This window comes from Pseudorasbora parva, chromosome 20 (genome assembly GCF_024679245.1).
Source record: "Pseudorasbora parva isolate DD20220531a chromosome 20, ASM2467924v1, whole genome shotgun sequence".
Taxonomy (NCBI): domain Eukaryota; kingdom Metazoa; phylum Chordata; class Actinopteri; order Cypriniformes; family Gobionidae; genus Pseudorasbora; species Pseudorasbora parva.
In genome coordinates this window covers 40,035,524-40,061,538 of record NC_090191.1, presented here as the reverse complement: position 1 = coordinate 40,061,538, position 26,015 = coordinate 40,035,524, and the positions used below count along the sequence as shown (strand labels likewise).

Sequence of the window (26,015 nt, the reverse complement as noted above, 5' to 3'; positions counted from 1 at the left end):
CATCCATCCATCCATCCATCCATCTATCGTCCGTCCGTCCGTCCGTCTGTCTATCTATCTATCGTTCTATCTATCGTTCTATCTATCATTCTATTGTTCTATCTATCTATCTATCTATCTATCGTTCTATCTATCTATCGTTCTATCGTTCTATCTATCGTTCTATCGTTCTATCTATCGTTCTATCTATCTATCGTTCTATCTATCGTTCTATCTATCATTCTATCGTTCTATCTATCTATCTATCTATCTATCTATCTATCTATCTATCTATCTATCTATCTATCTATCTATCTATCTATCTATCTATCTATCGTTCTATCTATCATTCTATCGTTCTATCTATCTATCTATCGTTCTATCTTTCTATCGTTCTATCTATCTATCGTTCTATCTATCATTCTATCGTTCTATCTATCATTCTATCGTTCTATCTATCTATCTATCGTTCTATCTATCGTTCTATCTATCGTTCTATCTATCTATCGTTCTATCGTTCTATCGTTCTATCTATCTATTGTTCTATCTCTGACCGTGGTGCTCTTAAAGATCGTAGCTCCAGTATTTTAATGGCAGTATGAAGGTTTGTCTGGACAGTGCTTCTGTCTCTCTGTTCCTGGAAACCTAAAACTCCTTCTCCAGGGTCTTCTGGCCCGTTCCCCAACACCCCCCTCCACCAAACCTCAGGGACTGGATCTGAGTCCGGTCAGAGGTTGAGGTCTCAGGGGAGGCCAAGCATTTCCTGTCCAGCGCTCTTGTTTTTGTCTTTCGACGAGGATATATTAGTGTGGACAGAATGGACCGTAGCTGACAGGGATAACTTTTCACAAGCGCACAGGGATGTCCACCGCCAGTCAGGCCCAGTGACCTAGAACAGACACTGAAAAGTCATTATCTCACCGTATGACCGCATCCGTATCGCTCGTATGGGCTTTTGTCAGTTGCTGTCATCTTTAAACAAATATTTATGGTGTTTCTCAACCGAGCAGATCAAACCAACCAAAGTGACGGATGCCATTGTGTTTGCTCAATGTCATAATAATGGGAATTTAACATCGGCTTTAAGATTGCTTTAAGATTGCTTTAAGATTCATCTTTATTAATTAAATGCCTCTCTGCTGTGTTCAATTTGATTTCAGAATCATGAAAGTCATCATAAAATCAAAAACGCCCATCCTTTACATATTTTCTGATTGCATGTCAGGCTTTATTTATCAGATTATGATATTACAACAAGTTTGTGGCACTAGTATTACACTAGAATTAAACATGAAAGAAAATACTATTTTACTAGGATCATGCTATTCTTTCTACTTCAAAATGTCATGTTTAATTCACTGCACTGCAAGAAAATGATTTTCTTACACAGTATATACTTAAGAGAAGTAAAAATAATATGCCAGTGGGGTCTAAAAATTGAATCTAATTGAAACAGAAAACAAACTTTATTTTTCTGACCGCATGTTTAGATATTTGTTATTGTTTTAAAGGGGTGGTTGATTATGATTTTAATTTTTTAAACTTTGGTTAGTGTGTAATGTTGCTGTTCATAAACAACATCTAAAAAAAAAGTTACAACGGTGAAAGTTCAAAGGGAGATTTTCTTTTAAAGGACTACAACAAACAACTGGTAGGAACTACAACAAACTTTTTCATGGGTTAGTGACATCACTAAGCCTAAAATTGACATAAACCCCGCCCCCTGCAACAACAAAGGTGTTGAGGCCATGTTGAGAAGAGGAAAGGTTGTTGTAGTTGAGCACATTTGTGAGTCTGCTCAAGCTGTATTTATTTCAATACACTACAAAACATAAATGCAATGGCAAGTCATAAAAGCAACATGACAACATAAGTTATAACTGTAATTAAACTAAACTACCTGTTCTATCTTCATGCATATATTCTCTGGCGCTGTGCATCTTACAACAGTTTCCACTCTGTTCATCAACTAACCCTTCAGAAACGTCCTGTCTCATTCTACATGTCGTCACTTCTTCTTGAGTCTCTCCATCATGGTCCGACTCCGGTTTGAGCATAAAAGGCTGAGCAATTTCTGAAATGTTTAGTGTGTGTCTGCGTCAGGTATTCTGGGCTCTTGAAGCTCCGCCCTCTTCTAGAAAGGGGGCCGGAAACAGCAGCTCATTTGCATTTAAAGGGACACACACAACAACAGCAGCACGATTTTGCTCACCTTAACATGCTATAAAAAAATGTACTGTGGGGTATATTTAGCTAAAACTTCACATATACACTCTGGGGACATCAGAGACTTGTTTTACATCTTGTGAAAAGAGGCATTTTAGGACCCCTGAATGCATAATGTAACTTAAGTTTGCCAAATTGTCTCAGTGAGCAAGCCTAAGTAAATGTATCTTGATTTAGGAGTGTATATATATTTTACTGAAATATTTTTTACTGCACACGTAGCTTGCCGTTTTATTGTAGGGATGATTTGTGAAATTCACTAGCAATTTCTGACCAAATATTTTTTTATATTATATATCATATTCAGATATATTCAGATGTGAGAAGGGTCTTATATCTATACTGCATGTCACCTTCCGTTCTCTGTTTTCCTTTTAAAGTGTTTTGGCAGCTCAGCAGTGTTTTTCTCTCCATGTTCCACGGTAACTCCTCTCACATTATCACTGCTCTGGCACCATTAGGACTCAGTTCGCGGCGCCCCCTGCAGGCCATCAAAAAGAACAGCAGTAAATAAAGTCATTTAAATGGGCAGGACAAGAGAGCGGCATTCTCGTCTCGTCCAAAAGTCCAGCCTTATTAAATAGTGAGAGTTATTTGTTGCTACTTAATCTAGCCTGATATGACATGCGAGACGTGAGAGCCTGGAAAGGTTGGAGGGTATTATTCAATTTTCATTATTCTCTTTACAGTCTCTGCACACAAACAGACATTTGCAGATGCACAAATAAAGCTTTTACCCCCATATAATCATTCTCATCTCATGGCTCACTTATATGTATTCAAATGAAGCGATGGAGAACACAAGTGTGTGTGTGTGTGGAGTAAGCCGTGAATGCGCAGGACGCTGGATATGAATGAATCATTGTGAAATAAGCGAGTGCAGTGCTGGGCTGCATCAGTGCTGTGTGATTTCCAGCTCACCCACAGTCTCTACATTATTAAAAGCGCATTAGCGGCGTAATGGCTGAGAGATGCGGCTCAAGTCCTGCTTTCGGCTGCTGCAGCTGAGGGAGGTCATGTGACCCGGCAGGATTGGCCAAAAAACTCCAGAATGGAATACCAGTGTATAATGTTTACTGCATCCTGCGGTTTTAGAAAAGGAGTATGTGAAACAGTTTGTAATGTTTTTTGTTTGTTTGTTTGTTTGTTTCTAAATAGTAGTAGCATGCTGGGGGGGGGGGGTCATGTTTTAAAATCTATGTTTTAAAATCTAAAATTAATACATATTTTTTTATATAAATACGTTTCTTCGTTTTTTAATGAACTATATTGATATTTTGTTTCTGTGATTCATCTTAATTAATTGCCATTAAAACATATATAATATGTATATTAGCTCCAAATTAATGTAGAAACAACAAAAAATGTGTTTATTGGAACCTTTTTATCTTTTTAGGCCAGTATCACTGATAGTAATACAGCTTCTGATGTCTCTATGAAATTATATTTAATTCACACTTAAAAGAAATAACACATAACATTTATTAAGCTTCAAAAAACATTACTTTTAATTTAATTGAATAAAAAAAAAAATCCTCACATTTAATTTGTGCCAGTGCTCAAGAAGTTAACAAGTAGGAAAAATACATGTTATCAGTTTGCACTACATACATTATGAATTATATATAGATTAATCTGTATTAAAGGTACTAAAGTTATTAAGTCAAGAGCAGAGCATATTTAGTGAGCAATTACTTTTGTTCTTTACATTGTCATTATAAGTGGTTACTGTCACTTTAAAAGATCTTTCGCTGTCGCACACGATGCGTAGCCTTTCTCACACCTCTTTAAACTCATTTAAGATGTTATTTAACTTTTTAAGGCTGCTCTTACGAAGAAACTTAACAAAATTGGTATATTGGCATAATTGTGTGTGCTATTGTTTGTTAAAGCGCGAAATAGAACTTGAATCTGGGCGTTGTGTGAGTTTTTCAGCACATTCTCTTTGTCTTGTCGCTCTTAAATGGTTTAAAAGCATTTGCATGAATAAACTCGTGATCATATAATGTAACAGTCAGGGGATTACAGAAAATAAATATTTACCAGTGGAGTCTTCTCTCGTTTCTACCATGGTTTCTACGAATGTTACAAAACGGTAGGGGGGCGGGAGATGGGTGTGAAAGACGGGAGACTCCCGGCAAAAACGGGAGTGTTGACAGGTATGTACTTGGTTGTCATATCAACGTTTTAAAAGTGTCCAGTTAGGGTTAATTTTTTTTAAATAACTTTTTTTTAGTGTTAAATATTTAATTTTATGTCATTATAAACACACACACACACACACACACACACACACACACACACATAATTTTATTTATATATTTAATCAGTTTTATATTTTTTTATGTATTATGTTTTATTTTGAGTTATTTTCAATCTATTTCATTCAAATATTTAAATTTATGGCTACTTTTATTCAAATTTAGCATAATATATTAATAACATAATATATTTAAAACTATTGTATTAAATCATATATAATAATAGGCCTAATAGTAATGTAATTTTGAATATAGATTTTATTTAGTTTTTAGGTCTATTTATGGTTGTTTTAATTCAGTTAAAATAAAAAAAAGTCAATAACCTAATAACTTAAATATACTTTAGAGTCATTTGTTTTTATTTCGTATAATAATAGTAATAATAAATATTAACTATGATTCATATTTAATATAATTGTATAAACTGTTTATGGTTATTTCTAACAAAATGTATAATTACAAATAATCATTTGAGCAATAACAATATTTAATAATAATAATATGTAATGTTATATATAGCTTTTTTTTATTTTGATTTATTTTACGTCTATTTGTGGTCATCTTTAATCCATTGGAATGAAAAGGGCAATACAAATACTTTAGAGTCCTTACTTTATATTTAAAATAATAACAATAATTTTTATTAAAATAATAAAAATATCATTCTTTAACTATAATTCATATTTAATATCATTATATAAATAATAATTTTTATTATTATTATTTTTTTAAGGCAGTTATTAGTAGTAGTAGCAGTAGCCTAATATTATATCATTATTCAATATTTTACGTAAAATATGTTGTTGTTATTTTGAGTTATTTTGGGTTAGATATTTTTAACTAAAAGTAGAATTAAAAATAATTATTTTGCCAAAAAAATAATAATAATAATGCAGTCCCATGCAGTGCTTTACTAGCATGCAGCACATTTTGGCGATTTTTAGTAAGTGATTGGGTATTCCATTCATAACGAAAGTACACACACACCCACACACACACACACTGTGCACAGTATGCATACTGCAGAAAGAGTGTATAGCAGGGTCGTTGTAAACATAACTAAAGAGATGGAGAAACAGTGCGAGAGAGACAGCGGGACGAGCGAGCCTTTGCTGCTAGCGGGACTGCCGGCTGCAGCTCGTTCATGCAATATTAAAGCGCTGCTGCATCATGCGCCTTATTATGAGGATTGCCTCATCTGTCACTTAGTCCTCTGAGAGCTGCGCCATTCTGTCACGACTAGTTCTCCTCCATTCAACCCTTTCGCTCAGAAAATGGAGAGCTCGGTTATTAATGGCAGATTATTGTCTGTCCTCGCTACGATGACGTCTGAATAAAGAGAAATCTCATTAACACGGCCCGTTAGTGTCGCTCCCTCGAGAGACCCTTTCTAGCGAGCGCCGCTTTTGTATCAGGGAAGATAAATATTTGTGAAGATGCAATTTTAGGTGCTGTTTTGTGTTGGCAGATATCTTTCTCTTGCTTTAAAATGGAGGGCAAGTACAGTAATAGTTCAATTATCTGTAAATAAAGGCCCAAAGAGTGAGTGACGGCGCTGGCTGCGGTCAGACGGAAAGCCTTTGAAATACCTCGGAAAATCTCTCCTCTGCCCATTCTCATGTGTTTTATGAATAGTTTAATGATTTTAACAGCGGTAGATGAGGGTGGATCTGCGTCAGGCTCTGTTATTAATATAGCCGTTTCGCTGAAATAAACCCCAGAGCAGAAAGCCTGGCAGGGTTTGGAAAACCTGGAAGTTTTGTCTGCGCAATGTTGACTTTTCAAAGAAGTGTTTCTTTCGGGAAGTCGGCTGAAAATGTGTTGTGTCCTAGTGGGACGTTTTCTGTGCTCAAGGTGTTCTGGCAGCACCGACGCCTGTCCTGTCGTAAAACGACTCACTGATGCTTGTCTTATTTTCTGATTTAATTTTGGTCATAACCAGTGTTGGGTAAGTTACTCTAAAAAAGTAATTAATTACTAGTTACTAATTACATCTTCAATAGTGTAATTAGATTACTGTACAAATTACTCTCTTCAGAAAGTATTTAATTACTTATTACTAATTACTTTTTAATTACTTTCTAAATCCTATATCAACCTCGAGTTAAGCAATTCAAGGATAGACACGGTACTTTTATTTCATTTAAATACATAATATAAAACTACATAAATTACTCTTAACTGACCAGAGTATTACAAATGTGAGAAGGATACATAAAAACATGTATTTTAAAGTTAGACTTTAAATTTTGATGTTAATTCCACTATTGAATTATGTATAATTATATTTAGTATTTAGTTCAATTACATCAGAAGTAACTACAGAAAAAATAAGAGTAATCCCTTACTTTACTTTTTCAAGGGAAAATTAATTAAATTACAGTAACTAATTACTTAGTAGCTAGTTACACCCAACACTGGTCATAACTGAAGGAAAAAGGTTGATATCTGCTGGGAAGTTCATTTTAGAGAATCAGTTTGTTCAAATGGTTTGATTAGAATAAAAATAAAAAACGGATACACTCTTAAAGGCCCACTAAAGTACCCTGAAACGCGCCGCATTATTCAATGTGTTGACGTAATTTCCCCTGAAACGGCTCCCAGGTTGCCAGGTTTTCACAACAAAACCCGCCCAATTGCAACTCAAAACAAGCCCAACCGCTTTTTTAGGAGTTTCTTGGTCAAAAAAATGCATTCCGGGGTGTAAAATATATGTTTTTTTGCCAGGGTTCCCTGCTAAGATGAGCATTTCCGGCGCTAAATATAACATAATTGGTGTCACTTCAACCCGCGGACATGGAAAAACAGACCGCGGCAACGGTGTTAAAGTAGCCCAATTCCGCGGGAAAACCACGGACTTGGCAACACTGATCCCAGCTGTTATCAGCCCCTCCCCTTTTTTGAAACAGCCAATAGCGTTTCGTTAATATACAGTTTAACAAGAGCCTTTCTAACTGTTTGGTGAAGCCAGACTAGCCAGTTTCCTCTAACTGTTTTATCATGCAGAATTCAAATGGGTCTATATGTTTGTTTGTCTCCGCAGACTTGCTAAAAACAACCCAAGTTGGGTTGAAATTGGAGTAACCCAGCATTTTGGTTGTTTTAACCCAACGGTTGAGTTGTTTTAACCCAGCGGTTGGGTTAAATGTTGCTTAGGACAACACAATAGCTGGGTTAGTCCATTTTCAACCCAACTTGGGCTGTTTTTAGTCCAGCATTTTTTAGAGTGTATAATCCGCTTTGCGCTCTCGTGTCTGTAGTCTAACTTTAGACCAGAGCCGTTGATGTGTGTGTGGTTGTGTGTGTGCGTGCGCTCCACTGCTGTGCGTGAAACTAACGTGAAAACCGACTTCATTCGCCTCAAATGAAAGCATATTTACACTGAATGGTTTCCTATCACATATATAGTGCGCTATGTGCCGTTCACCATGTAGAAATGAGTAAATGTGTTAAAAACTGACCAATTTCAGCCGCAACTTCAGCAGCGTAGGGGGCGGGGCTTCAGATTTTAGAGAGCATTTGATTGGACAGAAGATTTGAGGAGAAGGTGAAGTCTGCGATGACGTCATCAAAATCTGTAATACGTTTTAACAGAAGTGAGAGACTGTACGTTTTGAATGGTTAGATCTCCTAAATGTGAATTTTGTCATTGTGTTGGAACACACACCAGCTTATTCATAACTTTAAGGCTAACACAGTCATACTAAAAGCTAAAAAACGCCCTTTTGATTTCAGTGGGCCTTTAAGATAATTGTTCATATGTGTCTTATGGTTTCATTATACAGCCTTGTATTTGGTTTTTCTTGCCTAAAGGAGCAGATTGTTTGTGAATCATCTTTATTATTTATGTATGAATAGAAACAGGATTGCGCTCTTAAGAGGCTGTGAGAGGACTAGCAAATGATCTCAGTAATGAATGAATTCATGATGACATTGTCATGAATGACAGCCGTTGGTTTCCCAAAACCTCAGCTGAGGACACGGCTTGACCCTCGGCCAAACAGCCTTTACGTAACATTATATAACCCGCAGCGGCCCGGCCGAGACTCCTCTGATTGACACCGAGTTAACGGCAGAACCATTGTCAGCCTGTCATAATATCAGGCTGTTATGTGAAAGACAGAAAAGTGCAGTGCCGGTATTATGGTTATGAATTATTGTCATAGTTACATATCATTGTATTTACTTAATTTGTGCCAAGAAGAAAGTCTTTTTTTAAAGTTTTGTTTAAAGATTTTTTTTTTTTTACTGGTCTCCTACAATACGTTTACTCTCTAAACCCCGCCTTTCCGAGAGCCTACTCTGCTCTGATTGGTCAGATGGCCCAGTCTGTTGTGATTGATCTACTCTGATCTGATTGGTCAGATGGCCCAGTCTGTTGTGATTGGTCTACTCTGATCTGATTGGTCAGATGGCTCAGTCTGTTGTGATTGGTCTACTCTGATCTGATTGGTCAGATGACCCAGTCTGTTGTGATTGGTCTACTCTGCTCTGATTGGTCAGATGGCCCAGTCTGTTGTGATTGATCTTCTCTGCTCTGATTGGTCAGATGGCCCAGTCTGTTGTGATTGGTCTACTCTGCTCTGATTGGTCAGATGGCCCAGTCTGTTGTGATTGATCTACTCTGATCTGATTGGTCAGATGGCCCAGTCAGTGTGATTGATCTTCTCTGCTCTGATTGGTCAGATGGCCCAGTCTGTTGTGATTGATCTTCTCTGCTCTGATTGGTCAGATGGCCCAGTCTGTTGTGATTGATCTACCACTTACAGCTCGGGCCAGAAACACAACACATGAATTTCAGTTCTGGATTTTCCTCAGCACGGAAAACTGTGTCTTCTCCACATGAACAACCTGAACCAAACTCCAGTCTCAGCTAACTACAGTGTTTGAGGGTCAAAGTAGATGCTATTCACCAGCAGCCAATGAAAACCAAAGACAGGCTTTATGCAAATGTCTTACAAACCTTGCTACAAAAATTTGTTACTAACCTTTGAACAGGAAGACTGGAATTACTGACGACTCGTTTCAGAACCAGTTCTTTCTTTTAGGAGTCAATAACTCTTTTTACCTGTATAATTTACCTGCAATTTAATCTTTGAAACTTTGCAGACCTTATACATTCACAAACAGCTCTATTACACACGACATGGCAAGTAATATCCAAAAAAGCATAATAGGAACTGCATTATATACTCCTTTGCTGACAGATTATACATGTATCAAAATATTTTTGAGTTTTCCATGACCGTTTTGCCCAACTCCTGAAAGTATATTTAGATTTATTAGACGTGCTCCAGCTGTAAATACTCCTGTAGTTGTGTTATTTCCGTGGTGTTTACATGCAGTGCCAGGTCACATCGTGTACCAGGGAGCTGACGGGATTGAGGGTGGCCGAAGCAAGTACCCTGATTTACAGCCTGTCTCGCTGTATACAATAAACCCAGCCAGAATGCCATTTGTTTGGCTTTCTCTCCCTTCAAACCAAAGGAAAATATTCATCCAAATAGCTGCATTATATTTATAAAAGTCTAGTTTCCCAGGCTTGAGTCCTGAGGCTATTTCGGCGGGGTTGAAAGGGCGTCCCCGCGCTCCCCGGCTTTTCGTCCTCTGGTGTTTCTCGAAAAGGGTGCTATTCAATTGTGGGCGACACATTTTTTTGTGCGACTCGAGCCAACGAGGCCTGTTTTTTGCCGCCTGCGGGAACCTCCTACTGTCTGTTAATTAGAGTGTGTAAAGTTTACAGCCTTTGAGAAGCTGTTAAGCGGTGAAGAGCGGCGAGTAAAGGCAGCCTGACTGTGAAATTGAATTATGAGCGTGTGTCACTGAACAAAATGGAAAGTGTGCGAGAGGGAGGGGGGAGAGAGAGACAGAAAGAGAGAGAGAGAGAGAGAGAGAGAGAGAGAGAGACATCCCTGGAGGCCCTGATCTCTCTCTCTCTCTCTCTCTCTCTCTCTCTCTCTCTCTCTCTCTCTCTCTCTCTCTCTCTCTCTCTCTCGCTCTCTCTCTCGCTCTCTCTCTCTCTCTGTGTGTGTGTGTGCTGTATTTTTAATGAGCGAGGTAGAGCGTGTAGCCTCACTAGATGCTGAATAGTGAATGGTGAATGGAATATGTGCTGCACCGTTCTGTGTGTGTGATTCAAAACATCCTGTGTGTCTGTCCACAGATGCTCCCACAGCAAGAATGGGACCACAAAAGAGGCGCCCGAGGATCTCAGGTCAGTGTGTGTGTGTGTTTGTGTGTGTGTGTATGTGTGTGTGTGGGTGGGTGGGTGGGTGAAAAAGAGCTGATGAATCTGAACCTGATGAAACCTGAAAGAACATTTCACCCCAAAATCAGATAAATTGAAAATATTTTTTTACTTAAAGACCTGTTTTAGAGTCATTAAGGTTTTATTTGCCTTATTTTTGAAAAGTTATTTATTTATCATAGTGATATTTGTTGAACTCCCTTTTAGGTGCACTCATTTAAGTTAATACAAAATAATAGTTTATTATAGTTTAAAAAATATTGTACTTGAATAATGAGAATCTGATTAGAATCACTGAAAATTATTGGAATTTAAAAATTTTAAAAAGTGATTATTTTGGTGTGAAAACATTTTAGTGGGAAAGCATGTTGCTTAAAGTCTTTATTAAACTGCAAGCCTAGTATTACAAAGTTGCAAAATTCAAAAGTTCTAATTATCAATACCGTAATACAGAAAAATCACCTTTTTGTGCATTACGGTAATTCAAATTGGATTGATTTGAATTGTCATGAAAATGATGTCAAGGCCAAAATAGTTCTTTATGCAAAATATCAGCTCTAATCTTTTGATTGTGTGGTGCAATATGAGCTGTGAGTTGTTTGTTTTGTTGCTCTGATTAATCATTATGACTGCAGTGTAAATGGATATGAGAGGTGGTGACCCCTATCTGACCTCCTGGTTGTAACCGGGATATGAGGTCTTTTGAACATCATCAGTGACGCCATCACACTGGACTAGAAGAGAAGAGAGTCTGTCCTGTTATGCCGTTCCTTTTGAACTTTGCAACTTTGTATTAATATGGTTGCAATTTAAAGAAGTGCATCCAACTTTAAGCAGCATGCTTTCCCTCTAAAATATGTTTTCCCACCTAACTTATGTCCCGTCCTGGTGGATGATGTTCAAGAACTACATCTAAAGGTACATCTAAGTATTATGGATCTGCATATGGCGTCTTGTGAATGTCATAGAAACAAAAACAATGTTTTGTTTTTAATGTTGGTGTTACAAATTGTATAATAATTTATCCAATAGATTGACACGTTTGATGACATATGACCCAGAATGATTATTTTGGATGAGGGTGTGTGTGTTTTAGATTTACTGAATGTGAACTCCCCAGCGTGTGTGTGTGTGTGTGTGTGTGTGTGTGTGTGTGTGTGTGTGTGTGTGTGTGTGTGTGTGTGTGTGTGTGTGTGTGTGTGTGTGTGTGTGTGTGTGTGTGTGTGTGTGTGTGTGTGTGTGTGTGTGTGTGTGTGTGTGTGTGTGTGTGCACATATGCTAATGTGTTTGCACATTTTATCTAGTTCTCTTCATGGCTGGGTGAGAGCAGGGAGTAGTGTTGACGTCTTTACTGACGTGTTTCTGTACTCTATACCCCTGCGTTTGTCCCTTGGTGCATCATTCATTCCCAGCAGTCTAACCTCCACCTATTTATGCCTTTGCCTCTGACAGAAAGGAAAGTCTTTTTTCCTGCCGGCTGGTCACTCGAGACTTTGGCGTCGTGGCCTCGCGGTGCAGCCCGTCAGAAGGACAGTGATTTTATCCGGGGTCGTGTGTTAACACAGGTCTGCCGTTTCCGCGAGGGGATTTGTATCAAAAGCTGCTGTGGTAAAGCTAGACAGCCGGATACGAGTTAAAGCTATTACAGTGCTGACAGAGACATAAGTTAAAGAATAATACACATCAGGGCTTACATGAGCGTGCACCGCACGAGATGAACATGACCTTAGAAAACAGCTGTCAGTCACCGTGTTTTACAATAGAGCTGTCAGAGCATGCTGGGCCTGTGAGGGCGCCTCCCACAATGCACTGGGCCTTGAGACAACCGTAAGGATGTGAGCTGATAGCAGGAACAATCCACATGAGGAAAGAACGTTTGTGTGTGTAATCGTTGTTTTTGTGAGTGATTTGCAATTTTTGTATGTGTGTGAGAGAAAGACTAGGGATGCGTCCCCATTCTTGTACTTATGCGCTGTTTTGTAGTATAAATAGTGCTATATATATTATAGAACATGAAGTATAAATAGTTTATTCACACTGAAATTTAAAAAAATTAAAAAGTGCTCTTTAAATACCTGAGTAATGCACTTAATTAACTGAAGAAAAAAAACAAGTGTGGAATGTTGGACACTTCATGCACTCGACTGTCAAAGCTTTTTCTTATATGGTGGAGGGGGAGGGGCTAACAATACTAATGTTTGGGGGAAGGGCTAACATATGCTGATGTTGAGGGGGAGGGGCCAACAGATGCTGATGTTTGGGGGAGGGGCTAAAATATGCTGATGTTGAGGGGCCAACAGATGCTGATGTTTGGGGGAGGGGCCAACATATGCTGATGTTGAGGGGGAGGCACCAACATATGCTAATGTTTGGGGGAGGGGCTAACAGATACTTATGTTTAGCAGGAGGAGCTAACATACTCTGATGTGGAGGGGGAGGGGCCAACAGACTCTGATGTTAAGGGGGAGGGGCTAACAGATGCTGATGTTTAGGAGGAGGGGCTAACATACTCTGATGTGTAGGGGGAGGGGCCAACAGATTCTGATGTTGAGGGGGAGGGGCTAACATACTCTGATGTGGAGGGGGAGGGGCTAACAGACTGTGATGTTGAGTGGCAACCTCGCCCAGTTTCTGTTGAAGCCATTACGGAAGTAACTTAAAGTGCAATTCCTCGACTGTCCACTGGGTACAGGCTCCAGAAGGAGCAGAATCTCATTTAAGCCTTATGTAAAAATTCAGTTAAAAACTTTACAGCAGAAAAAAACATATTTACAGCCTGGTACAAAGTGTGTTTTTTGTCTATACGGCGAATTTTGCCCTTCATGACAACTGTGGGGGGGGGGGGGGTGAATGTTTTTATAACTCATTAGTTTACATTATATAAAGCCATAAAGTTCTGCATAATTAAGGGCGTGGCCACTTTGAGTGACAGGCGGATAGCCATTTATCCGCTGTCTGTTTATCATCTCGTCACCTCACCTCAGCTCCGCCCACGTCCCGCCTCTTTGCCCATTTTCTATTATTCGAGCATGATGCACGATGACGCGTTGGCAAGATGGCAATGGCCTGCTCGTCTCTGCTTTACGCTTCAGAGCTGCTCTTCAGAATCCTATGGGTGACGTCTATGGTAGTAGCTGACCTAAATGTCGGCATGAAGGGGAAGTAGCTATCATCTTTTCTTCCCTATTGTGATGCATAGCCGAGTGAAACGGCTTCTGGAACGAGAACAAATGTAGGGCGGGACTTGATTTTGTCCGTGGGGAATTGATTGGATGGCTGTGGTTTGCTATTGGCTGATCTCATGTGAGTGACAGGTTGCCCCGCCCACAACATCAGAGAAGAAAATAAATGCTGCTGATTGAAGATTACAATACATGTGAATAAAAAAACAACAATGATGTGCACGGATAAATTATTTTAAATTAATTGTGTAATATTCCATAAAAAATAAGAATTGCCAATTTTTGGGTATAAATTTAAAAAAAATAATAATAATTAAAAAAATTAAAAACAATTTTTGGGTTTTTCAGGTGACTGTAAACGACTTAAATTTATACATTGTGGAAACTCTGAGAATGCAATATTTCCTTTACATACATTTTGGTACAAAACAATCAAGCTTGAATAACTATTAATGTCTGCAATTCAGGGCTTAGTGGGAAATGAATAGTGGGAGGTGTGTGTGTGTGTGTGTGTGTGTGTGTGTGTGTGTGTGTGTGTGTGTGTGTGTGTGTGTGTGTGTGTGTGTGTGTGTGTGTGTGTGTGTGTTCAGTGTCTAAGCCGTCTTATCAGAAGGATATCCTCCCCCTGAGGATCGATGCTGCTCTTTCTGCTTCACAGCCATATTCAGGGACACATGGTGTTCAGATTTGTGTGTGTGTGTGTGTGTGTTAGCTAGCTTGCTCTCTTTTCTAATTACTGAGTGGTTTTATCATTTGTCAATTAAGGGACGTGGTTTTCTCTTGTCTCTGTATCATATTTGTTGCATGAAACACTGATTAGCACTTCAAAGTTCTCGTTCACCCACAAGCTTTCAAAGTGCAGCCATTCGTGTGCATGATTTCTGCCTGTTTTCCTCGTATTGATCTGTGGAAAGCAGCCATCTCCAGGTTCCAGTACCTTATAAAGGTGTGGAGTAGTGCAAACACGGCTGATATTTGAACTTGTGACCATTGATGAGAATAGAGAAAGTGAAGAAGTGTGTGTGTGTGTGTGTGTGTGTGTGTGTGTGTGTGTGTGTGTGTGTGTGTGTGTGTGTGTGTGTGTGTGTGTGTGTGTGTGTGTGTGTGTGTGTGTGTGTGTGTGTGTGTGTGTGTGTGTGTGTGTGTGTGTGCGCGCGCGCGCGTGAGCGTGCGTGTGCGTGTGTGTGTGTGTGCGCACCTCAGGAGACCGTGCTCTTCCTTGTACCTTTCCCAGGGAGCACTGGATTTCCCAAGTGGATGTATTGTTGGTGTTAGTGCTCAACTACCTTCACACTCATTAGTAGCCGACACATTTCATCAATGCTCACTTGCATGAACAAACTTTTCTCACAAAAGAACATGTTCTGTTTTGTTTTACCCTAATCAAAAAATATTATATTATATTATATTATATTATATTATATTATATTATATTATATTATATTATATTATATTATATTATATTATATTATATTATATTATATTATTATTCGATTCGTATTATTGTACAGTAAATAAATACTGCAGTGATTTTAGAGTTAAAGTGTATCAGCATACAATCCAATATGTTGTAATATATATTTATAAATATTATGCAATAATTAATTAATTTTTATTTTTAATAAATATGAAGAAAAAAAATTATATATATACACTCACCTAAAGGATTATTAGGAATATAATAGTGTAGTTCTTATAGTAGGCCTATCGCATGGCGGGAGAAGATTCGAGAACCAGAACTATAACCAGAACCGTTCTATATCATATTTTAATTAATTATACATATTTATAAGTATTACACACACACACACACACACACACACACACACACACACACACACACACACACACATATATATATATATATATACACACTCACCTAACGGATCATTAGGAACACCATACTAATACTGTTTGACCCCCTTTCGCCTTCAGAACTGCTTTAATTCTACGTGCCATTGATTCAACAAGCTGCTGAAAGCCTTCTTTAGAAATGTTGGCCCATATTGATAGGAGAGCATCTTGCAGTTGATGGTAAATGGACTGCATTTATGATGGAGATTTGTGGGATGCACATCCAGGGCACGAAGCTCCCGTTCCACCACATCCCAAAGATGCTCTATTGGGTTGAGATCTGGTGACTGTGGCGGCCATTTTAGTACAGTGAACTCATTGTCATGTTCAAGAAACCAATTTGAAAAGATTCAAACTTTGTGACATGGTGCATTATCCTGCTGGAAGTAGCCATCAGAGGATGGGTACATGGGGGTCCTAAAGGGAAGGACATGGTCAGAAACAATGCTCAGGTAGGCCGTGGCATTTAAACGATGCCCAATTGGCACTAAGGGGCCTAAAGTCTGCCAAGAAAACATCCCCCACACCACCCACACAGTGGTAACAAGGCATGATGGGTCCATGCTCTCATTCTGTTTACGCCAAATCCTGACTCTACCATCTGAATGTCTCAACAGAAACCGAGACTCATCAGACCAGGCAACATTTTTCCAGTCTTCAACTGTCCAATTTTGCTGAGATTGTGCAAATTGTAGCCTCTTTTTCCTATTTGTACTGGAGATGAGTGGTACCCGGTGGGGTCTTCTGCTGTTGTAGCCCATCCGCCTCAAGGTTGTGTGTGTTGTGGCTTCGCAAATGCTTTGCCGCATACCTGGGTTGTAACGAGGGGTTATTTCAGTCAAAGTTGCTCTTCTATCAGCTTGAATCAGTCGGCCCATTCTCCTCTGACCTCTAGCATCAACAGGACAATTTCGCCCACAGGACTGCTGCATACTGGATGTGTTTCCCTTTTCACACCATTCATTTTAAACCCTAGAAATGGTTGTGCGTGAAAATCCCAGTAACTGAGCAGATTGTGAAATACTCAGACCGGCCCGTCTGGCACCAACAACCATGCCATGCTCAAAATTTGTTAAAATCACCTTTCTTTCCCATTCTGTCATTCAGTTTGGAGATAATATATATATATGTATATTTTTTGTGAATTATCATATACAGGTTTCATGTCTTTGCGTCTCATTGGTAGCTGCCACATTACATAATTGCTAATTTGCATAAATAAACATTTTTCAGTTTTATCACATGCAGCACTGGACTAGTTCAGATTATATCCTCAACTTTTATTGAAACGAAATGTCTTCCGGTTTCCCTGCCGCTGCAGATTCACTGTCAGTGTGACTGTCCCCTTATAGAGTGAGTGAAGAAAAACGATTAAGTCTCACTGTGTCATCAAACAAAGTATGAATTAGTGGGATTGTGGGGAGGCATTTTTGTTGACCAATTTAGCCCAAACAACTATTTATTGTGTGGGCCCTGAGGTAACGCTCTTTGCCCGGCTGTCACTTAGCAACAGGTTATTTTCAATATAAATGCTTCCTGTGGCGTGTGGAGCACCTGTGTGCCGTGTCTCACACTCGCGGCCCGGGGCAGAGGCGCAGCGGCGCAGCTGAGAATGCATGAGGGAGGTGTGGACTTCACACACACACACACACCGGCCACTAAAGACACGACGGACTGATCTGTGATTTTACCCAACACTGGCATCATGAGGAGGAGGCGGGCCACCACCAGACACACTCCGCTCTGCCCTTATCATGGCCAGGTGAGAGATTCTCCCTATTGTTTTTATTACTGCTGATACTCATCTGTGCACTGAAAGGGGAACGTTTAGATACCTTTGGCTGAAATGTTTCTTTGGTAAAAAAAACACAAAAAAAACTGGTGGGGTTTTGCATAGAGGGTTGAAATGATAAAATGTAATCAAATTAAACATATACTTTTTTTGTGTTAAAGCTTTCTTGTAGGCACAATATATTTTTGTCAAGAATACTATCAAATAATAATACTATAAAATATTTTTTATAATATAAATTATTATATTAAAAACTATATATATATATATATATATATATATATATATATATATATATATATATATATATATATATATATATATATATATATATATATATATATATATATAAAATATTATTAAATATTAATATATATTGTTATATAAGATGTGTCCAAACTTTTGCCCAGGTAGTGCACTTTTTTACTTTTTACAAATAATAATAAAAAATTGACATACTATTATAGTTCTTGTTAATATTATTTTATATATATATATATATTTTAAGGTTTTTTATTTAAAGTTTAAAAAAAAAATTGTAGTTGTTTTTTAATGTCTATATTGTTTTTAAATTGTTTGTTCAATTTTTGAGTTTTGTTGTGTTTATATATATTGAATATATATATATATATATATATATATATATATATATATATATATATATATATATATATATATATTGTCTTTTTTATATATATTTTTCAATTTAGTTTGAGTTTTTAGTATTAGTTTTAGTTATTTTATATATTCAACTTAATTGTATAGCTGAAATTTAAAAAAAATGTATTTGAAGGTTTTAGTTCATGATAATATCCCTACTCAGACGTCACTCATAATCCAAAGGGATCCTCAGGGGCTCGTTGTTTTCTAAGGCATCAGTTGGATGTATTTTCCTGTCATACAGTATTTCCTGTGAATCACGCCATGTGTCTTTGTGGAGACAGAGATTTGTGGTGTGTTGGGGAATCTCAGAGGTTGTGTAAATCACTAGTCCGCCTTCTCGATCACCGTCCCAGCCAACTCACCTCACACAACGGCCAGGTCGGCTTTAAGTGTGTGTATTCGATGACAAAGTGATGTTTTTAACGTTTGAATAGAGAGAAGAAAAATGGAACAAGATCAAATACAATATTTTGGTTCAAAGCTGGAAGCTCATTGGATTCAGATCATTACCCTCAGTACATTGAGTCAGGAATAAAGACGTCTGCATCCAACATCACCGCAGTCAGAAGTCACAAGACAAGAGCTTGTGGGACGCCACACCAAGAATCTCAAGTAACCCCATATAAAAACCACCTCATTTTTCAACAATATTGACGGGGTTTGTAGTCCAGCTAGGGAAGTCTAAAACAACACTTGGCTCCTGCACATGGGTGAAAGTGTCAATGTGATGTGAAGGACTCAGTTTTGTGGAGTGAAGTAAGAAGCCTTTAAAATGCTGCTTTAAGAGCTCTTTCCACATCAGCCACTAACATTCTTGTGCTGTGAGGTCCTCGGGCAGCTCACTTCATTCACAATTTAGTCGTGCTGTAATTTTTATGATGCTGTTGTGACACGTTGGCCGTCATGGGGCGAGAGAAATGGCGATACACAGTCAGTGTGCTACGACAGTTTGTCACGCTTGTTTTGTGTCACTCCTCATGCTAAGAAACTCATTTCCATGCAAAAACATGAATACATTCCACCGGAGAGACTGTATACATAAGACTGTATCTCATTATGTGCAGAGATCTGGGGTTAGCGGTTAAAGATCCGGCTTGGTTGTGGATTCAAATTGCACAAGGCATGTGTGTGTGTGTGTGACACGGGAAGATATTTTGAAGAATATCAGTAACCAATCAGTTAACTGGAGTCATTGACTTCCATAGTATTTTATTTTCCTACCATGGAAGTCAATGGCTCCAGTGAACTGTTTGGTTACTGACATTCTTCAAAATATCTTCCCTTGTGTTCAGCTGAAGAAAGAAATTCATACAGCTCTGAAACAACTTGAGGCTGAGTAAAGGATGACAGAATTTTCATTTTAAAGTGAACTATCCCTTTAATATTCATGTCACAATGCAATGGTTTGTGTTCAGATTGTGTTCCTTGAGTGAACTAACACAAAGGCCTCGTTCACACCGTCGTATTTTGACGGGACGGTCACGGCGATGAGTCCGAAAGCATCTCGGCCGGTGTGGTGTAAAGTAAAGGGCTGTTCCTCTTTCATGCCCGCTGCACCTGTAATGCCCGTGGATGGAGCTTAAGCATCTGCTTTAGGAGCGGCTTCGTGTGACGCCGTCTCGTGTGTGTGTGTGTGTGTGTTCCTCCGGTAGAAACACGTGCCTGCACATGAATCAAAGCCCTCGCTTTCGCTTTTATGCTAAAGCACATTCGCGTCCCATCGGACGCCGTGTTTTGAATGCATACGCACGTAGAATAACATGACTCAGCATCTAAAGAGTCGTCTAGTGTACAAGCCCTAGTGCACTGTGATCAATGAGACGCTATTAGAGGACTTTCCCTCCTGGCTGTCCTGGGTGTGTTGTACCGCTGTTCACAACGACCAGGACAGATCGATACTGTTTCCACCAGCAACCCTCATTTTGTTCCCTGGATCTGTTGTTGATATCACCTATGCACACACACACACACACACACACACACACACACACACACACACACATAAGCACACAGACACAATCACACTAATCCGAGGACATTAGCCGTGGAGAGAGTCCATTTCAGTCAGGTAATGGGCAGATTTCGCTATCACAGGATGTCGTAAAGGTTGCGCTGAAGAGCAAGATAATGTGTGCTTTTTAGGGCCGGGCTCTGGGTTCTGTCAGCCGCTCTCAAAGCGAAAGTGCTTGAGCAACTTTCCCATAAACACCTCTCTTGTTTTAGTCCTTGATGAAACACAAACACACACATGTGCCAGAGTTTGGCTTTATGGCCCTTTGTTTGCACAGAGCATCTTCTTGGAGAAGACTTGCTTGACAAGCTCGTCTCTTGATGTTCCTCGCTGAGGAGGCTGTTTTGATAACGGACTGAGACGGGAGGAGTGGGTGAGGAGGAAAAAATGTAATGAAAGGAAGGAGCTGAAAGACTCCCACGCAAGGAGCGATGTCGTCTCAGTCCACTTAACCTCGCTTTCTGTGTGTTCTATATTTAATCAGCCTTTTTACACTTCCCGACAGTCCGCGTGTGATCCTAGTGGAAGACCGCAGTAATGCTAAGAGAGGAGAGGAAGTGTGTCTGTCTTAAAATCTGTCAGGAACATGCACAGGTCACATTTCACCTCACGATAAAACACTGAAATATGAAAAACAGAGCCTACATTTTCTGTTTTTGTTCTCACGTTGACATGAAAATATTTTCTATTCACACCAAGTGCAAATTGTGTGCCTTGTTGGCAAGTGCTATTCACACTAGCTCCGCCTAACAATGCCTGGCTGTGCCAAACCCGATTTAAAAAAACGTCAATAATTCAACGTCCTCAGTGCAATCAGTAAAGCACATGCATGGCTAACAGATCACTGTTTTGTCGCGATGGCTTCGAATCCGCCTTTTGCAAAGCTTGCTCTTCACTCTTTTCTAATCACAAATCACATCGGAAAGGCATTTATTTTCAATAAAAATTAAGAAAATGTTCTGAATGTGGAAATAAAGTGCCTAACGAAATGGTTAATAATAATAAAAGCATTTATTGGGTATGGTTTGGGATAGGTGTAAGGAAAGCTGTTATTGTCCCATTAACGTGGCATCCATTTAATAATTTAAATAAAATTATAATTTACACTGCTATTATTGCATCCTGTTAATGTACAACAATACTGAGGTGCAAATAGTATGCATTGCATCTGTCAAAATAAACGATAAATTACATGTAATTACTATTTATATGGCAAAGAACTGCTACTTTTATATAGTGTAAATAGAATATATCACTATTTTTCACTTATAGTGTGTTTACAAATAAAATGTACAGTGGGTACGGAAAGTATTTAAGACCCCCTTAAATTTTTAACTTTGTTATATTGCAGCCATTTGCTAGAATCATTTTTCTTATTAATGTACACACAGCACCCCATATTGACAAAAAATCAAGACTTGTTGACATTTTTTTTTATTAAAAAAATGTATTAAAAAAGAAAAACTGAAATATCACATGGTCCTAAGTATGCAGACCCTTTGCTCAGTGTTTAGTAGAAGCCCCCCTTTTGATCGTGAGTCTTTTTGGGAAAGATGCATTAAGTTTTTCACACCTGGATTTGGGGATCCTCTGCCATTCCTCCTGCAGACCCTCTCCAGATCTGTCAGGTTGGATGGTAAACGTTGGTGGACTGCCATTTTCAGGTCTCTCCAGAGATGCTCAATTGGGTTTAAGTCAGGGCTCTGGCTGGGCCATTCAAGAACAGTCACGGAGTTGTTGTGAAGCCACTCCTTCATTATTTTAGCCGTGTGCTTAGGGTCATTGTCTTGGTGGAAGGTGAACCTTCGGTCCAGTCTGAGGTCTTGAGCACTCTGGAGAAGGTTTTCGTCCAGGATATCCCTGTACTTGGCCGCATTCATCTTTCCCTCAATTGCAACCAGTCGTCTTGTCCCTGCAGCTGAAAAACACCCCCACAGCACGATGCTGCCACCACCATGCTTCACTGTTGGGACTGTATTGGACAGCTGATATTTTTCTCCAGACATACCGCTTAGAATTAAGGCAAAAAAGTTCTATCTTGGTCTCAATCTTAGACGGAGAATCTTATTTCTCACCATCTTGGAGTCTTTCAGGTGTTTTTTAGCAAACTTTCATGTGTCTTGCACTGAGGAGAGGCTTCCGTCTGGCCACTCTGCCATAAAGCCCCGACTGGTGGAGGGCTGCAGTGATGGTTGACTTTCTATAACTTTCTCCCATCTCCTGACTGCATCTCTGGAGCTCATCCACAGTGATCTTTGGGTTCTTCTTTACCTCTCTCACTAAGGCTCTTCTCCTCCGATAGCTCAGTTTGGCTGGATAACCAGCTCTAGGAAGGATTCTGGTTGTCAAACGTCTTCCATTTAAGGATTATGGAGGCCACTGTTCTCTGAACCTTAAGTGCAGCAGAAATGTTTTTGTACCCTTGGCCAGATCTGTGCCTTGCAACAGTTCTGTCTCTGAGCTCTTCAGGCAGTTCCTTTGACCTCATGATTCTCATTTGCTCTGACATGTACTGTGAGCTGTAAGGTCTTATATAGACAGGTGTGTGGCTTTCCTAATCAAGTCCAGTCAGTATAATCTAACACAGCTGGACTTAAATGAAGGTGTAGAACCATCTCAAGGATGATATGGTACGATATAACAACCATATTAGTCAAATTTATTTAGAAAAATCTTGATTTGGCAGTAGAATATGACTTCGACATGTTTTCGCGAGATTCTCTAACAGATAAACAACAACTGAATCTGAGAAAGGTCTGCTTTTTCCCTGAGAGGGTCTCTTTCGTGCCCCCTGCTGTGGGTCGTGAGGTCGTGACCCGCCGCTCCAGGAGGGGAGGTCACAGCCCTCTTCTTCTCATCCAACATGCAGCAATCATTAATAGTTCACCACACTCATAATTCTTGACCTGCGCCAACTCTTCACGGCTGATAAAGCCATGAGCCATCCTGTTTCCGCCAGTTAAAGCTGAACCCAGCAGCCATTCTTTCCCCAAATATGCACACTGGCGGACAGTTTCTGTTTACATACTGTCGTTTTACAGCCCAACGTTTTGCAGAAGCTCTCGTTCCAAGTCCCATCTGCTTCTCTCAGTCTAACAGTGGCTAATTCTGAGATATGTAGCGTAACGTTGAGCATACATCCTCCTGGTTGTTCTAGGTGTAGCCTGAGTGATAGATGTGAGAGGAGTCCCAGAATGCTTCGTCTGTCCCACGAACTCTCAGTGTGTTTGAGTTTGTCAGTCCAGCCGTGCTCTTGCTTTGCCCAGAGCGCAGTGGCTAATTACCGAACCTCACTCCAGGCTCGTTTAGTCAGAGGGAGCGTGAGCTACACCGCTGCCATACGAACTTACAGTCTGTGTGATGCTACCTTTTCTGTTGCTGCTCTTTTTTATTACCTGCTTCAAATGCAAAATTTCCTAAGCTCTCCAGAAATGTTAATATTTTGTGTTTTCAAACCCATCTATTTGCACAATGCATCATCTGTCTATTGCACAAGCACATACGTTTATTTAACACACACACATATATAATCATAAAATTAGCACATTCAGCGCATTATTTATTTATCATTGTATTAATAATAAATATAATTTATTTTATTTCCATTTCCAATATATTTATATATATATAAATTTTATATAAATATTGTATAACTATATACTATTATATGATTTGACATTATCATGAAAATGTAAGCACATATACCCATATTATTATTTAACAGTTATAATATTATTTACATGTATTATATCATTTTAATATTTACAGTATATATACACTATTATATATTATACATTTTATATATGTATATATATATAGTAAATATGTATTATATGTAATGTATATAAAGTTTATTTATTATTGTTTTAATATTAAATATATTTTTTATTTAAATGTTTATACACTGTAAAAAATTATTTAGAAAAAAAGTTACCTGGTTGCCATAAAATTTTGAGTTCATTGAAATTAAAATTTTGAGTTAATACAATGAACATTTTTTGAGATTCGACAACCTTTATTAAAATATTATTAAAAGATTTTGTAAGCATATTGGGTATTTGTATGTGTTTTATTTCTGATGATGCAGTGAAACATGCCAAATTGTGCTATTTTCATGATTTATCAAATTTTTTTATGTGGTTCAGAAACAAAAATATTTTGAGTTTCTATTTATTAAACAAATTTCCTTCATTGTATCAACTCAATTTTTTAATTTAAATAAACACAAAATTTTAAGGCAACCAGGTTACTTACTTTTTTAAGTCAAACCAACAATATATATATATATAATGTATGACTATATTATTAAATGATTAGTCATATTATCATGAAAATGTAAGCACATTTACGCATATTATTCTACATTACAGTTTTTAAAAGCACACTAATACAAATGCAATTGGCCTGTTTGCTGCTGTTCTTTTTATTGAGAATAAAGCCCCAAATGCAAAATTTCCTAAGCTCTCCAGAAATGTTAATATTCTGTTCAGTCTGTTTTCGATCCCATGTATTTGCATAATGCATCATCTGTCTATAGCACAAGCGCATACATTTTTTGGCATTGAAGTGTATGCAGAAAGCTGCAGTACTGTCATTATGGTTGCTCTAATCATGAGCATAATCATAATAACATAATCACAAAATTCTGTTTACAAGAGCTTGTACTTAATCACAATACTGCCTTAATCGCATTATGAATGCAGCTGTTGTGTGTGTGTGACCATGCCTGTCTGCCTGTGCAATGCTTTTCTAATGCTGTTGTGTGTTTGTTTAGAATGATAAACATAACTGGATTTCCTGGTCTTTAGTTATGGTTGATGTGCAGGAGTTGTACAGGTTGAATGCCAATCTGAACATGCTGTACCAAATTTGGTCACGATCAGACTGCAGTCAGAACAGTGTCTGTGTAATTGTGCCAAAGCTTCAAGCTCAAAATGGCCGCATGAGTTTAAGACTCAAACCTGGATAAAAATTGGGAAAGTTTATTTGATGTTGCAACAGAAATCTTCCTTTTTTGCTGTGTGCAAAGGTTTGAATTACTAGTATTATCTATCCCTCGTGATCTGTTTTAAAGCAGCTCTAATGTTTCTTTTATGTAATCCAACTGAGGGATTGTGCATTATTCACCAAGGGTAGTTTCCTTTGACCTCACTGTGAGGAGCGCGTTCCCGAGAAAATCCGATACATGAAGATGAGCACTTAATACATATGTGTGTGTTTGCGTGTTTTATACTGAGTGCGAACTGGTTGCCGTGGCAACAGCTCGTCCGCCAGCCTCACGTGCACTGTGCTGTCATTGGCACATGAGCTGCTGAATGAGTTTTTGATGGAGGGAAAACGTAAACAAACACACACGTCACGTCGTGGCTGACCCGGCTGTCAGTATCATTCATCTTGGTTTCCTGTAAGTGTGTTTCATACAAGAAAGTACAAGATGATAATTCACAGATGTTGCTGATGTTGATGGAGCAGATTATCTCCATTCAGATTTAATTTATTCTTAACATAAAAGTTTCACAAATTTATTATGAAAAATAAAAGATTAGTCAATACTAGTTTGCTAAGATGCTTGCACATTCATACACTGAAAAAAAAGCATTATTTATTTTTGAAATTATTTGGAATTATTATACTTAATCTATTTTCTATGTATAATCTATGTATTTTTCTCCTGTTATATATAAAATATTTCAATTGTGTTAGATTCATATTTACTTGGAAAAAAGATGGATGGATGGATGGATGGATGGATGGATGGATGGATGGATGGATGGATGGATGGATGGATGGATGGATGGAT

General features: G+C 38.5%; 1 protein-coding gene across 2 annotated transcripts in view; it reads left to right on the top strand.

Annotated features, from left to right (window-relative positions):
• The window catches only part of pde3a (phosphodiesterase 3A, cGMP-inhibited), a 123,599-nt gene that overhangs the window by 53,505 nt on the left and 44,079 nt on the right, over positions 1 to 26,015 (top strand). For both annotated transcript variants that reach the window (XM_067427009.1, XM_067427008.1), the window contains exon 2: positions 10,630 to 10,680. In XM_067427009.1, the coding sequence (XP_067283110.1) occupies positions 10,630 to 10,680 (51 nt within the window). The remainder of the gene's footprint in view (positions 1 to 10,629; positions 10,681 to 26,015) is intronic.